This window comes from Oryzias latipes, chromosome 14 (genome assembly GCF_053564925.1).
Source record: "Oryzias latipes strain Hd-rR chromosome 14, Olatipes_Hd-rR_3.1".
NCBI classification, from domain to species: Eukaryota; Metazoa; Chordata; class Actinopteri; order Beloniformes; family Adrianichthyidae; genus Oryzias; species Oryzias latipes.
Window position 1 is genome coordinate 12395806 of NC_136250.1, and position 17098 is coordinate 12412903.

The following is a 17098-nucleotide window of genomic DNA, read 5'->3' on the forward strand; positions in this document are numbered from 1 at the left end:
ATTAGATGATTTTATATATGACCACACAACTAATAAAATATTAAATAAATAAGAGTGAAATAAAAAGAATAATATTGTTACACACCTGTTTTTTAGGAGTGACTTCTTAAGAGGATTATTAAAGCAAAGCTCCACAAAAATGTAAATGCTGCTTCCTCACAATTTGAAATGACATTCCTGAACACCTGACATACAAAGGAATCAAGAAATAATTGGTTTAGTAAAAGTACTGCTACTGACACACTTTGCTCTCATTACAGTTAAAAAAACACTGCATAGTTCGGGGTAATAAAAGATTTTACACTTTCAGCCAGTGCAACTAAGTAAGGTGTGATACTCCAAGGCTTCTAGTGTTAACCACATGTGCTACTTCTTCAGCAGATTTGCAAGTAATGGTTTGGTTTGTCAGTTTTTGTACAAAGGGATTTTTGACTAATCTGTTGGAAGATAAGGAAACAAAAGAGTACACTTTATAAAGACACTTTAGCCTTTAAAGTGTCTCTTCATGATATCTAGCTATTTCCAGCACAGCACTGTGTTAACCCTTGGGGGGCCTGTTGAGCATTTCTTTTTACTACTTTACGGTTTGCTCTAATAATTTACCATCAAAATCAGGGGTGTCCAATTCCAGGCCTCGATGGTCAGTGACCTACATATTTTTTAACTACCTGCCATTGAAGCTCCTTATTGGTTAAGCACACCTGATCCAGGTAATCAGCATCAGATAAAGGAGGATTTCGGGAAAACCAACAGATGGCCAGCCCCTGAGGCCTGGAGTTTTACACCCCTGCTCAAAACTGTTCTTTGTGGCCCGGCTTGACATTCATCTTTTTAGTATAACCCCAGCTTTTTATTTTAGAGATTTATTTTTGATGATATTACATAAAAAATCCACTAAAAACCTGAAACAGTCTAAAAAAACTCAATTCTTAGTAAAAAAAAAAAAAAAAAAAAAAACTTTCATAGTTTTTTTAACAGCAAAAATTGAGATCAAACAGTTTTTATGTTTTATGACAAAAGATTAAACATGTAAAGACAAAATAAAATCATATAAATCCACAAGCAAAGCAAAGACAAGATCAAAACAATGTGAAAACCAGGCAAAGCTCCATTCGAAATCCCAAAGATGCATTCCAAGGGGTCTCACATTAATGTGTCATTACTATTTTATTATTTGTTTTAAACCAAAAATGTCAAAACAAATTATTTTTTTAAACCTTCACAGTAAATTTGGAATGAAAACAATGCTATGGGGGGTGTTGTGTCCTTCCTGTGTAACTGTAAACACTTAATGTGACTCCCTAATGTGAGGTCCCTGCTGAGTTCGGGGATTACTGAGGGTTAACTTGCTGAAGTTAAGGGTAACCCTTGTGCTATCCTAGGCATTTTAACATTGGGAGTTGGGTCATCTAGACCCACTAGACAGTGCTCTGAACCTTTTTTCTTTAATGATTTGTGATCTTCACTGGTGCCCATGGATTACATGAAATCTTTCCAACTTTGTCCATCTTTGTCATGGTAGGGAGAACACCTCAATGTTAGGGTGGGATCATCTAAGATAGCACAAGGGTTAAAGTTCCATTAGTTAGTACGCACCAAGGTGTGTGAAATTTGTTCTTCCTATTTGACCCATCCCCTAGGGGAGCGGTGAACTGCAGACACAGCTCAAGAACCTTTTGGTGGTTTAACCCCCCCAATCCAACCCCTTAATCCTGAGTGTGAAGCAGCGAGGTACTGGTACTAGTCTTGGAGTCTTTGGTATGACTCAACCTTTCAGTCTAAGGGTGAACACTACCACAAGGCCACTGAGCTGCTTCTGCTGTCCTCACATCTAAATTGTGTTGCTTCTTTTCCAAACTTCCACTTACCTCCAGGGGAGCTCCTTGGCTGGGGTGGCAGGTAGCGCCGTGGCAGAGCTGGAGTGGAAGGAGGCTGGAGGCTGTTGCTGCGACATGACACCCCCCTCTGCTGATCACTGGATGCAGACCCTGTTGCGACTCTATGAGGAGGAGGATCCTCACTGACACTCAAACCTGAAACAAGATTTTGACCTCTGAGGTTGCTTTCTTGTTCAGATCAAACAATCACAGTTTTTTTTTTGCCATCAGCCAGCATAGATCAGTGGGAATTTGAGTTCACTGGACTGTGAAATTGTTTGTAACCTTTGAGTCTGGCTGCTCTCAGTCGTCAGCCAGGGGCAGAGCATTTATCCTGAGACATTGGTAGCCGTCTCTGATCTGTAAAATGACTTGCATACCCATATTTCTTCCTTTTTTACACAAGTCTGAGCTCAGAAACTACATTTTTTGACATGTTACAAAATACAGAACATACAAATAATCAATTTTGCTAAACTTTTATGTCCTGAATATTTGCAAATGGGAGTGAAAGAAAATATGATACAGGAGTCCTTTATGAGTGAAGCTGCCAGATGGAAGTTAAAAAAAATGGGCTGAACTGTATGAAAAGGGAGTGCAATTTGGAGGGAAGATGGAGAAATATTTTCCTGATTACAAAAAAGGAGCAAATGCATCGCAGATTGAGAAAATGCCAGCCAATGATGGATTACTGGGAAAGAAGGGAGAAAGAGGAAAAAAGCTGGGATGCTGAGAGAAATAAATAGATGTCCTCTCAATGGAGGTGACTGGATTCTTGGCATATCATGATGGTGGATAATAAAAAACACACACACAACATATTAAAAAGGGAATGGTGGATAAGAAGAAAAGGAACTGAAGACTGCTAGTTTCTCAGTTCGTTTTTATTGGAGCCGCTTCCCCGTCAAAGAAAGGTTATTAACCAAAGGAATAACGCAGACTTTCATATTCTGGTTGTTGCTGGCTTTAAGGGGAAACAAAGATCCATATAAACAATAGAATATTATTCAGAGCTCAGAACTAGACTAGCAGATTTGATACAATCTCAGTAAAGCAAGACAGACAAAAGGAGAATGAAGCAGAAAGGTTGTAAGGGGATCAAATTCACTAAAGCTTTTTTCAATATAGGAGGGTTAAAAAAAGGAATTGAAAACTCAGAAGAGACACATGAAGCTATAGGGCTACCAGTGGATACGTCTCTTAATGGAAAGGTAAACCAACTACGTAATAAGTTGGAGATGGTAGAAATGAACCAGGTCAAAACCCTCCCCATAGAAAAACGGGGTTCCTTACCACTTTTATTAGAATCCACAACATGTATTAAGGTTTTGGCAGGGGATTTGGACTGCACCTACATGATATTGGTGATTTTAATGATGTGTTGGAGAAAATATGGGATATCAGGCTTTGTGTGGAAGCTGTTCGTCAAGATGGCATGTTTCTGCTTAGTTAGTCACCCCTTATTTATCACGGGGGTTGCATTCGAAAAATAACCCGCGAAAGATGGAACCATAGGATTGTAGATGTTTTAAGGCTGTAAAAGTCCTCACTACATACTTTATACACTTTTTTCAGATAGACATGAACATTTTCACACTTTTCTCTGTTGCTTAAACTCTCAAAAGTGCGAAATTTTGTAGAAAAATGTATTCAGTTTTGTAACTTTTTGTAACTGTTTTATGAATTTGTCACACTTTGAGTTAATTTAATAAGGCAAATTTGGGGTCTTTCACCTCTAGTTTCTGGTTGCACCGTGAATCCAAGGCAGTTGCCATTATTTTAAAGTGTGAGGCTAATACTGAAGGTGCAGCTGGATGTTTTCCTTCATGGTTAATCTCTGTCAGAATTTCATTTCAAGTATCTGCAAAGCTTCTAATCTATTTACCTTTTTTTAACTCACTACTCTGACTGTATCTTCCGGGTGAAAAACAGTTTTATTGTAAAATAATTAGATATAAACAGGGTGAAATGTAAACCCAACAGTCCTTGTTTTTTTTGTTTTTTTTTTTACTTTTGCATATAGAGTGCTTTGCCAGTCAGCTAAATCCAAATATCCATCATCAGCAAAGAAACTCGCCGGCTGTCCTAGACGAAGTGACTGCATCCAGCCAAGTTGATTTCAGCAGACACAGCACTCACCCTGGTGCCCCAACACATCTGGGGATGAAGCCTCTGCACAGTTTGTGGTGCGGATCTGCTGAAAAAGACTCATATTCTGCAATATAGATTCTTTAAAATATTTGTATTTTTTCTCTCTTTTGAGTCCGTTGTTTTGCTTATATGGATGCATTACGGCTTGATAAAGATGCATATATCACAATTTTTGAATAAGACAACAGCAAATAAACATTATTTGCCTTTGTGCCGTTTCAGCTGGAGCCTACAATATGTTCCCACAGACAGATGTTCGCTCCTTTCAGAGGCCTTTATTATGAAAGACAGTGAGTGTAATTGAGCTTGAAGATAAGATCCATCAGAGACCATCATTTGTTCAACTTATTAACTGCAACTTCCTCCCATTTGTTGGATGCTAGAAATGCCATTCCGTCTTTGAAAGATCAAGGAGAGTTCCTGTTTGCTTGCTAAAACCTTTGCTTGTGTTTGATGAAAGATGCTTAACGACAACCTGTGAGCTATCAAAAAAAAAAAGAATTAATAAGCTAAAGGGCAGGACTTGAAAAACGCTATCCCACTCGTACGAGTTCTTATGATACATCTGAGTTCGCACACATGCTACTTGTCCTAGTTGATGAATTGTGGCCTAATTTAGAAAAAAAAGAAGACAGAGAATATCTATCAATTTCCTAAACTTGCTCAAAGCTTTTTTTGAGTCGTGGGTTGCTGGAGCCTATCCTTCCACTGTTGGGTGAGGGCGTGGGTACACCCTGGAGGGGTCGCCAGTTCATCACAGGGCCACACAACAACACACACACTCACACATTTACTGTACAGCAACAATATTAGAGAGAGATTAGTTGATGTACCGAGTGACCTAAAATGCATATAGATGGGCTAGGAAGCCTGGAGAAAACCCCCACATGCACGGGGAGAACATACAAACTCCACACAGAAAAGACTCCGCTGAGATTTGAACGAGTAATGTCTTGCTGTGAGTTGAGAGTGCCAACCACTATACCACCGTGCAGCCCCAGAAAGTATCTAAAGTTAGGAAAAATACTACAGCAATGAGATTAAAAATGAACCTGTGGAGCTAACCATCTGACAGGTTTACAGTAAATGGCATAAAAGAGAAATAATACTAATAAAAAATGCCCACAATTTGATTTAATGATGAAAAACACAGATATACGGTGTATGAGAAATGGACTCAGTGACCCCTCCTCCTTTGCATTCCAAACAGGAAGTCCCCGATGGCTCCAAAGAAGCCAAAATCCCATAGACTTCTGTAGAGAAATTAGCAGCTATTACTCAGTCATTCTAATAGAAAAATAGAACATTAACATGTTCTTGCTAATCCTAATTTTTCAAATGATATGTCTTCTGTAACTTTTCAAGTTATAAACTGGCCAATTTGCCTCAATTGCCTCAATAAAAGTAAGCGGTCTCACGTTGAATGTTCAAAACATTTGGGCGGTTGTTCTCTATCTGCTGCAATGTGGGTGTTGGGGGGTTCTGGCTGCCGCTGCTGCTGCGGCGGGGGTCTTGGTGTGGGGATGGCTGGGCACTCTCCCTCCTTCTTTTCACATTCCTCCATCCATTTTAGAAGAACATACACTCACTTGAGCACAGGTGTTAGCTCACCTAGTTTGCGTGATTGAATGAAATGTTTCACACTAGTTGGTTTGAAGGCATAGGTATCCGTGTGTGAACAGTATTTATATTGTGTACATGTTGACATGTGGACATTTTTTGAGCCAACAGGTGTGCTTATAACAATTGAGTGTGTGTGTGGACAGGCCCCGCCCTTATAGACCTGTAGTACATCTGAACCTCACCGTAATGAGTATAACCATCCAGAAAACTTGTTGCTTTATGCTGCTTCATGGTTTTACCCCCCTTCCTATAATCACCCTTCTATCCCCCCCTTCTCTAACATTCCTCTTTCTTCCTCCCTCCTTTCCTTTTCCGTCCGGTCCAACACCAAAGATTTTCAAATATGATTGAAATTAATAAAGTTTGGCCTCAATTACAAAAGGGGTTTATTCAGACACACCTCTGGTTTGTCTGAAGAATAATAACCTCTGTTGTTAAAGTAAAATATGTCCAACACAAGAGGCCTTCAGCTCTCATCTGTTTGCCCAGCTGTTGGACAGGACAAGTTAAAAAAAAATAAAAATAAAAAACATTTGGTTGAAAGGTTAATCTGAGTCCCCCTTTAAAGGCTAGGGGTGTGGACTACCAATAAGATCACTCTTGATTTGTAAAGAGTGGTTGCCATAGAAACAATGATTTCGATCAATCACTGCTTACTGACCAGTTGGAAGTCTGAGTTTTTGCTCAGACGTTGATTGCATAGAAGTACACAGATCCGTTTAGATTATCATGCAGTACACTTGCTTTATCCACGTTCAAATAAAGCCGACTGTATCACTGCTGTCCTCTTGTCAGTAGAGCGGAACCCCTTTCATTCCTCAGCCAAGAAGCTTTGCCTTTTCTGTTCAAAATCAAGCATTGAGACGCTCATATAACCCACAGCTTCAAAGCTGCTATTATTTATCTGAATTAGTTCCAAATTAAAGTATAACTAAATAGACAAAACTTGTTTTGGTTACAGGGAGCATGTCTGGTATTCTATACGTTAACAACTCACGGTTTTACACATATAGATTTAATGTGCAAACTGTTTTAACTTTGTGTGTTTGTCTTTTTTCGCTAAACTGTAATTCTTTTAAAGGTAGACTGAGTGATTTTCATCATTGTTCTAAGCGGGATCGGGTTACAAAAAACCATGTGATCGTACGTAACGTAAAAAGAAAAGAAAAAAAGGAAGTTGGATCATTTTGACGGAGATATTCTAGATAGGGGAATCCGTTTGATCTGTTGGAACATTGCCAGTCCTGTTTGTTGTCAATTGTGTACGAACCAGACAAATAAAGTGTAAAGATGATGATGTGTTGTTTTTCCTCTCCTTTTCTATCGTCAGAACTTCAGTTCAGCTGTTAATTGGCAAAGTGGGAATTTCCTCATTAAGAGCCCCGACTCTGACCTGAACATAAACGCTACAGCACTCTGAACTTTATCTGCTATCGACCCACTTGCATTTTGTCAATGTGCTCCATCAGTTAAGCTCATAAAGGGTGATGAACAGCCAAGACAGGTGAAATACAGTGAGCACTTCCGTGTTAATGTACGAGTCCATTCAAGCCGCTCTGGCTGCCACAGCTCCTACGTTTCAATAAGCCTCTGCCATGTTGGTTTTTCTCTCCTTGGCCACAGAATGGCAACCAGACCTTATTTTCCCATCCAGTTTGCTGCCCCTGCTGGTGTGTATTTCTTTGTGTGTGCCTGTGGCGTTTGTGTTTTTGTGTGGCTGCATGCGCACAACCACCATCTGTTCACAGTGAGCTGGCATAAGTCACAGACCCGATCCGAACAGTGGCATCTGGGGTACGACTCTCTCATCCTCTCCTTTCAGGACCCTTCCTCTCTGCTCTTTGCTCATTTTGACTAATTCGATTAGCTTTATTTGCGTTTTTCTTTCTTCATTTTTTTTCTTTCCGCAGCTGTCTGATTACTTCTCTCTTCCCCTCTTCTGATTCTCCTCCATTCCAGCGACAGGGCTGATATTACTCTGACAATTGAGTTTTCATCAAGGAGTCAGTGCGGCTCAAAGGTGCAGGCTTCATCAGTCTCATTCTGCTTGATTTTCCTCTCTGCAATAACTGTCAGTCACAGTAAAATTAACTCAGCACCCCCCACTCCGTGTCCTATGTGCATGAGGCACGGATGAATGAACACCTGCTGACATCCGTGCAACATCTCAGGAGGAGTCAACAAATGAGCTTAAGGACGGATTCGGCTGATGTCTGATCAATTTTATACGGAGAGACATCACACGACCTAAACACTCAAACACACTCAAATTCACAAGCACCTGATATGCAAACTGGTGGTAATTGTAAACCAAAGGCTTTGGATCACTGTGACTGGCTTACCTCAAATTTGAGAGCTACATTTTTTGCACAATAACCTGAAAGGCATGTCCCAAAACCTTTTACCTAAACATATCGAATAATCTGTTAAGAATAAAAAAAGAAACAGGAAACCTCAAATACATTTCCCATAATGCTTCCTTTCCCCAAAGGTTTTGTTGCTAATGGATGCCACTGTTAGGATTTTGCAGCAAAATGTCACCACTTTCCACAAACCCCGCCTTTGTTTCCAGTAAATACACGATTCACATGCACGCCCACATCAGGGTTTTTTTTTCCACTTTACGTGCTGCGAACTAATTGATCCTTGCAAAGATTCAAAACCCTGTTCCTAGACTTCCTATATATTCACCAGGCTTTAACTTGTTTTTAACTTTGCTCTACACATTTGCAAGGTTTTCTAAAAATCAGCACGATTGAGAATATTTTGTCTTAATAAGAGCTGAGAAATAGAAATAAGGAAATTATTATTGAAATGAGCCAAAATCATTTTGTACCAAACTCTTGACAAAACTAAATTTTGTCAAGAGTTCTCAAGAAAGCTCAAATTGCTTGATTTAAGAAATGTTCATAAGACATCTAAATGTATTTCATTTATATTTTCAAAATCTGACATTTTATTCATTTAGAAGTGCTGTAAATTTTGGTTCAATTTTAAGGCTTTTGTTTTGAAGTTTAATAAATGTTAACAAGCTCAACTGGAATTCATTGTCAATATTTTGGAAATAAAAAATTAGATTTATGTTCTAAGATTTTACATAATATGAGGATTTATTAAGATGAGCCAACTTGTGCCAAGATCATATTCTCATTTTTTTTAGATATTGTTCTATAATAAGTCACTAGATTTTTTGCACTGTAACCAAAATGAACAACAATTAAGTACAGTACATAAACTCTCAAAAAATACGAACTATTTGCTTAGAACTGGCAAAAAAATACTCATTTCATTCGATTATAAGTAATTGTATTTAACAGGTAACATTTTTAGCTTATTTTTCCTTTTTGAATGCTTGTGTGTGACGCTTTTTACCCGGTATATGATTTCTTAAGTAAAACGACTTGCTGGACAGATATTTTCTCTACTTTTTTAGTGATATTCATCCTAAGATTAGTGTTGGTTTACTACTATTAAGCTACCTCTATTTGCAGTACAGGACCCCTGAAACCCCTTCCTCCTATTTTCTCTACTTCTTACTAAGTCGCTTCCTGCAAAAGACTTTAGGAGTCAGTTTTGTTTGACTGAGAAAAGAATCACCAAGCAGGCCTTCCCTCTCTCTCTTCAGGGATGTAGTGGGGTTGTTGCTTCCCTGATTTTGTTGATGTAAAGATGTGTGAGAAATCATCTGTCTGTGCTTTTATTAATCTGATTTATTATTAATTAAGAACTATTAATTTTATTAATGTATTAATCTGAAACATGGTGAAAGACGAAGGTGCTTAAGAGGAAGACAAAAAGGCAAACGCGTTTCAAACGGGTCCATTGGAACCAGAGAAATTGAGCTTTTGGCTTTTTGAATCAGTCTGTATGACTGATTGTGTAGCAAAGACTTGAAAATGATCTGTTTGTCAAAAATGATTAATCAGTCAAGTGCTTCACATGGATTCATTACAAACAGTTGAGTTTTGAAGTTTTGAAGTCAAATCAAACAAATCTTAATCCAGATTCAGCAAATACAAGAGTTCATGTGATTTTCCTAATATCAACAGAGGTTTTTGACAAAAAAATCAGACACTTTGGGGCTTATCCAGTACTCAATCAGCAGGAGAGGGAGTGCTTCAGTCAAGCCCACGTTAGTATGTCATGTTGAAACACAGTCCACTGAGAGCTCCTCGCTTAAAGGTCAACAGCAGCATACATAAAAAAAAAAACAGTTCTTTCATCTAATTCTCTCTCACACATACAGTTTCAGTTCGGCTCCTCTGACCTGCAGCGGTTCAACACCAGGGAGAGGAACATTCTGCTTCAGGCATCGCATTTGGAAACTTCTAGAGGCTCTGTTGTCTGCTGACATGCTTTCCTGAGAATTGTAAACACGAGACCCGTATGTTTGCAGGTCTGATATTTCGACAGCAGCAAAAGGATCTGGAGGCAGAATGGCTGATTTTAAGATCCAAATAATGCTATTTATCAAATATGGGGAAGTGTAGAATGTCAACTGGGCAAACCAATATTCCTTATGGGCACCTATAGGAATGTATATGTCTGTTTACACTACAAAAAGATATAAAAGGTTTGAAAAAAGCCCTAATGTTAAGGGGAAAATCACTAGAAAAATGAAAAAATATCTGTTAATGCAGCAAGTACCTTTTTCTTAAAAAGAAATGTTATGATATCAAAATATAGAAAAGGATTTGCACACAAGCATTCAAAAATGGAAAAAATAAGATAAAAAGCTCAATGTTAGAAAGAATGTCTTCAAATTGAATGTTATACAGCCCAATAATACGTGTTGTATTTGTTGCTAGTTTTAGTCAAACAGTTTGTATTTTTTTCTGAGTTTTTATGTATCTAATTGTGGCTCATTTTGATTACTGTAAGAAAAAACCAGTGCAAAAAGTGGAAATCATTCATTTTAGAACAAAATAAGAACACGATCTTAGAGCAAGTTGGTCCATCTTAATAAATCTTCATAAAATCGAAAACTAGCAAAATCAATGCCAGTCTAACTTGTCAACAGTTATTGACTTTAAAATAACATGTTTAAAATTGAACCCAAAATTGTTACATTTGTTTTTTTTTTAGTCTTAAGTCAAGTTTTTTTCTATTGACATGAGTATGTAGCAAAAGGATTTTGACTCCTTTAAATAGTAATGTCCTTATTTTTAGATTCTGGCTCTTAATGAGACAAAAAACTCTTGACTTCTGATATAGAGAAAGGTTTTGAAAGGTGTAGAGCAAAAACAACCTCAAACCTGCTAAAATGTCTTGAACATCTAAAAAAAAAGGGTTTAAAATCTTTGAAAGTATCAAGTACAGTATTTTGCAGTGTAGAACTCAATATAACTGATGTGCCACTTGTTTTTCTCCGTGTTGTTTAGTATAACCATAAACTAATGATATTTTATACGGTTTGTAAGCTTGATATGCAAACATAAACTGAGTGGATTTCCTTATATCTTTTGAATATAAATCAGATGGTATGTATTTGACAGCTCCTTTTTGAAGGATATATGCTTGTTGTTGATGGTGAGTGCATATCTCATTTTTCATGTAACATTACCTAATTAAACTGTGGGCTAAAAGTGTCAATAAGTTAAAATTTTCCTGCTATTTTGTTAGTAAATGATTATTACCAGAGGAAACATGTAAAAGAATTTTCATCTAATTTCTATCGGACTGAAAAAAACAATCAATCTTAATGCCTGAAATCAATAGATTATTTTACTTTTCTTGCTGTGACAAATTTCTCATGTTTTGAACTTGAGAACATCTGTGATGCCTCCCCAACAAAACCCTAGTTCGTGATTCCTGCCAACCAATGAGAGAGGATGAGAAAGATAAAAAAAAAGGAAAAGAAATGAGGGGGAAAGAGAGATGACATAACGGGGGGCCTGATGTGCGTGAGCTGAGTCGAGGTGCTTACGTCATCTGTAACTGGGAGAGGAAGAGTAAGCGCTCCCTATGTAGGTCACATTAAATACACATGCAGCTACCACAGAATTCAGCCAACTAACCAAGAAGCTCAGAACTGTTTAAGTCTTCCAGTTCCCAGTTGGCTCCAAAAGGAAAAAAAGAAGAAGAAAAAAAAACGATCTAGTTCGGTTCGCTGACAGAACGAGCAGCTTTATTTGATGCAGCAGTTTGATGAATTACAGATGAGTCTGGGGAATGGCATCCTCTGCTCATGTGTTCACTTTTTTGCGAAAAAGCAAGGGAAGAGCCACTCTGCGAATAAGTTTTGTGACTCAAAGCAACTTGGATCAGTAAATTATTACTGATGCAGTGAAAATTCAGCAATGTGGTTCATTTATTTTCCTATTTTCCTGCTCTGCAGCCTCACCTCAAATGATTCATTCTTGTTACTCAGGATCAAGAATTATGGCTTTAAACATCATGATGCTCAAATGTTTAAAGTTAATCGCTCAGCTAGGGGTAACAATTGTCAAACATATATACAGAGAAGCACAGTAAACCTATGCATGAGCCATTGTGTACCCTTCACGATCTTTAATTACACAACAATGTTGTAAACTTTTATTACCTATTAGGGCTCCTTTAGAGTGCTGCAGTTCTGTACTCGCTAATCAGATGATACGTGGATATGAAAATGCAGCGTGAAAAATAAATTATAAGCGAGGCGGAGCTCAAGAGGGAGAAAATTATTACAGTGGGAGGGGGGCTGTTTATGCAAACTGTTTTCATGAGGGCAATTGCAAAGCAGTGGTTATAAAACAGGTTGGAGGATGAAGAAACGTCTTATTGGGTTAGGAAGTGTCATAACACAAACCAAAAAAAGTAGAGAAATTCCAAAACGGACTAAAAAGAAACTCACGATGACAGGGGTCACTCTGAGCGCTGTCAGCGGAGTGGGCTGAGGAGACGGAGGAGACGCTGGAGCTCCTGACGAAGCCAAAGGCTGCCAGGCGGCCGGTGGGGAGACGGCTGGAGTTGAAGCCCGGGGGCCGCAGGCCTGACTGGCTCACCTTGGAAAGCAGAGACCTGGAAGCTACAGACTGGGATGCTGCTGCTGCTGATGTCAAAGCTGGAGCAGGAGCATGATGGGTGATGAGCTGACCGTCTATGTCCAAAGCACAAAAGAGAGGAGAAAAGAATGGAGCAATTGCATTTTCATGGACACTGTAGCAACTGGTGGAATCCTGCAAAATAATACATCTATCGCAAATTTGTGAAATCCTTAATGTTCTGATGTGAACCCTATATTCACTGTGGACTTTGAAACATTCACAGAGTCTTTGTGTCCTCTTTGCATGATGCTCTACAGGTAAAGTCTCAAGTCGCAATCTTCTTCTTTTCTTATCTGCAAGGATGTTCCAAAGATCTAAGGTGTGTCTGATGTTCTCTTTCTACAGACCACTCATCTGCTTGTGGTGAAAGGGCCCTCATTGCACAACAGGGGGATTCCTGTGGAGTTCCAGTAATGCTATCATAAGTGAACTAACTTAACTTAAGCTACATTCATACCACCCTCCATAATGCAAGCGACTTCTTTCCAAAGAAAGTCTATGTAATGCAATGGCCATGTTCAAACGTTGGTTTCCCGCCTGACTACGCAAGTTTTTAAGACTGTTTCTACGTATAAAATGTGCCTCCATTAACTGCACATCTGAAGTTAAACCAGGTTGAACTTTGACTCGGATTTTGTAGGGAGATATGGATGGTGTCCTTTGTAACCGTTGTGCTATCCTAGGCACTTTAGTGTTGGGAGTTGGGTCATCTAGACCCACTGGAAAGTGCGCTGAACCTTTTTTCTTCAATGATTTGTGATCTTCAATGGTGTCCATGGATTACATGAAATCTTTCCACCTTTGTCATGGTAGGAATAAAACGTCAATGTAAGGGTGGGGTCATCTAAGATAGCACAAGGGTTTATTAACAGAAGTACCAACCCTTTGAAAATCAATCATGACGGAGAAATTAATAATTGTCGAATCACATGTCACTAAGTCTTTCAGAAATCGGATTAGGGCTGTGAAAGAAAAAGCCTTGAGCAAGATTTGCACCATTTGAACATTTCGCACCAAGCCTCTTCTTACTGCAGGCACATGCTCTAGTATTGAGTAGCAACCGTCCAGTGTGAACACCCAATTCTAAACGCACATTCAAGAATTTAGCCTCTTATTGAAAGCGCGTCACATGCCTGCTTTGAACGCACGATTTTTAAAAATAAATAGCAACAACCACTAGAGGGCACTGTAGGTGTGTGAATCAGATAAAAAGCGTCGCTCAGTCTTGCGCCAAGCTCAGCGGAGAAAGCGTCACAGAAGATGAAGAATTAAGCAGATTTGTTGTAAAATAAAGAGTTTAGTTGATTTGTTAGCATGTTCTTTATGCTATAGTTATCTTAATAATAATAACGTGTTGTGCTAATATTCTACAGTCCTATGTTTTTTTTATGAAGCCAAATAGGCATCAGTGTGTTACTTTGGTGAAGCGTGCAGATATTCAGTCTATTATTATACATTCTGATTTGCCTTTTAAGATTAAAGTCTGTTCTTGCTCCCATATTTTTTTAAACAAATTTCTCCCAAAAGTGTGAAAGTTTCTTCTTCTCGATTATGTATTTTTTAGCTTCTGCGATTTATACTCCAGAGCGCCTTGTAGTCCAAAAAATATGGTAATCAAATCTGCATAGGAGAGGATATTATTGGAGAACAAATGGAACGACATTCTCCAGCATGGTAATCTTTTGTTTTAACAGCAACAACAGATGAGACGTGCAGGCGGGAGAAAACTGAGGCTACACACAGCAGTAGGCAAATCCCCATGACTGGGATAAAAGCCCCAATTTGGCGACAGCAGAGGTCGAGATCCTGCATTGTAGAAGAGTATTATCCCCTGCTGGTTACAGAGATAAGGTAGGCTGCCCTCCATTCCTTGTCCGTTTGGCACAGCTTTCTACCTCAGCGCATGCCACATCAGAACAGCGGGAAACAAAAGTTAAAAAGGAATGTTGGTAGGGGGAAGACAAAAGGGGGCAGAGACGGTGTGGCTCTCTATTCGGCCCAGCTTCTCTCCATCAGATACCTGTGTGGCGAACAGCCTGGGTTGGGAGGCTGGATCGTGCTCTTTCTGAATTAGAATGCCAGGAGCATTTGGGAGGATTTCCTCATTTCTATCCTCTCCTTCCAACCCCCTACTCCTCACTTCTTCATCACCACAAAGATATGAGCAGAACACAGCTCTTCTCAATTTCTGGATGTTTTTCATTCACGGAATTCTCTGTTTTTTGTATTTTCTGGTCCTCATCTTTAAGCTGCAGCTGGAATTTAAATATTTTACCAACTTGAATATTATCAATAAATAATAGAACTCGTTTTTTTTTCAAGCTGGGCATCAGCCATTACTCGTGTTTAAATAACATCCTTTCTGGAAAAACTCTCACTCGCCTATCAGAGAAGTAAAGTCTGTCCTCCCCTTCGATGAATTATATCCTCAAAAGTCAGTTGGACTTTCTGTTAGGACAACCACTAATTATTGTAATCATAGACCAAGGTGAGCTGCAACAACCTGCGTGGATTTTGATCTTAAATTGTACTAAATTAAAGAGAATGTTTGTATTATGGCTGGAGCAAAGTAGGGACTTCGCTGCCTTAAACAAGGTCAAATTAGGCCTTAATGTGCAAACGTTATTGTCTAAATGAACAATCCTGGCTATACTACACCCCCCCAAAAAAAGTCTGATCTACACTGTAATTATGTGAATAGCTCTAGAAGTTTGACATCTATACAATTGCTATACAATGTAATTAACAGGGATCCCACAACTCTTGGTTTTTTAAACTGAATAGTATCTTACACCATTGAATCAAACCATGGGGGAAGCAAATCGTGCTAAATTTAACAGAGATTTATTATTTCTTGTATTTTTTTTTTTTTTTATTGGTTGAGGTCTATCAGAAGACAGGTCGTTCTTAACAGTAGTCCACATCAAAAACTGAAAACAGAGAGAGTCACGTCAGGGTTTCTGGACGGGATCCGTTGTGGAGATTGTAATTGTGGTGTTGACTAGTGGGAGAGGAAAAAACTTTATCGCATCCATGGCTGCTGGAGTTCTGTTCTTCACGGGCTGGTGGATCATTATCGACGCAGCAGCGATTTATCCTCTGGAGGCAGATTTTCATCGGTTATTTACAGTTAGCTACTCTGGCTTTTCTCATAAAAAATCCAGTTTCAAAAGGCCAGGTGAGAGGAGACAGCTAAAGTAAGGCTGCATGGGACAGACAGGTACTCCAGTGTGGGGGGAGTTTGTTGTGCCTCAGAAGCCAGTTGTGTATCATGGTATTGCCATTTTTCCCGAAATATTTTCATTTTCTTTAGTGGATTGGTCTTCAGGTTTGGACGCACAACGGACCTTTGAGGGTAATGAACTGCATGTGTCTTCATGGCTACATGGCAACGAAAAGCATTGTTCCCCCCAAAATTTTTGAGTCAGTATTAGTGTCATTGTTGAAAAAGATTGTGAAATCATCAATAAAAGCTTTTTTTAAGCATCAGCAATAGCATTTCATTAAAAACAAATTTTTTAATATTAGTAACAACCATAAAAACGTTTGAAATTTATACTTGTATATGTAATGGCCTTCCACGCTGCTACTCTCAGTCTTCTGCCCCCCTCCCGCCCCGCCATTTAAAATGTTCTTGCTCTGCCACTGTCTCATTACATCACACCAGGCATACAGTAGGAGTTGCCTGGTAAAGTAGAAGTAGTAGTTGCTTGCTCCTTAGCAAATCAAAATATATATTTTCTGAATTTTTGTTGTTGTGTAATCCTCAAATCTTAAATCAAACAAAAACAACCCCCCTCCCAGAATTTAGGTTTGAACTGAATTGGGGAAAGTCAGTGGTTGCATTTCTAGTATTTACTGTATGTAAGTGCCAGGGAGTCATTTCTATTCATAAAAAAGTAATAAAAAAGGAAGATTTTTGGAGAATGTAAATTCGAAATAAGAAATTTCTCAAAAACACAAGAAAGGATCATCACTACATACTGTACATGCAATATTCCAACTGTTTTTTTGTATGTGTGTCGTGAGCATAAAGTAAGAATGATTCAGGCAGAAACAGACTGACATTTCTTAAGTGTTAATTGCTTTGCACTTCAAAGCTTATAGAACCACCAGAGGGGCAAGCAGCACTGAGACACCATGCATATTTATTAATAGGGATTATATTAGGCAAGGCTGACCAATTTTGCATGTGCACATTTGGGCCATGCATGTTGCTACTGGTGTATGTCTGGGTTATCAGACTCAGGGAGAGCAGATCAAATATGCATGGAAGTCAAAAACGGCACAGGCTTCCAGCAGTGTGCAGGGCGATGCTAGGAAATCTGGGACTTCAATATTCCATTAACAATCTGAGTTAGGGACTTATCAGTGGAGGTGAAATTTGCTAATCAAATCATCTATTTTTATATGTTGGTG

General features: G+C 38.8%; 1 protein-coding gene and 1 pseudogene across 4 annotated transcripts in view; one reads left to right on the plus strand and one right to left on the minus strand.

The window, feature by feature from the left end:
• Positions 1–17098, minus strand: part of mtus2a (microtubule associated tumor suppressor candidate 2a) — a 46111-nt gene that overhangs the window by 14421 nt on the left and 14592 nt on the right. For all 4 annotated transcript variants that reach the window (XM_023962338.2, XM_078930619.1, XM_023962337.2 and 1 more), the window contains exons 4-5: positions 12487–12732; positions 1869–2033 (exon numbers count right to left, since the gene is read on the minus strand). In XM_023962338.2, the coding sequence (XP_023818106.1) occupies positions 1869–2033; positions 12487–12732 (411 nt within the window). The remainder of the gene's footprint in view (positions 1–1868; positions 2034–12486; positions 12733–17098) is intronic.
• LOC144983807 (transmembrane protein 50A pseudogene) lies at positions 14439–16032 on the plus strand (annotated as a pseudogene).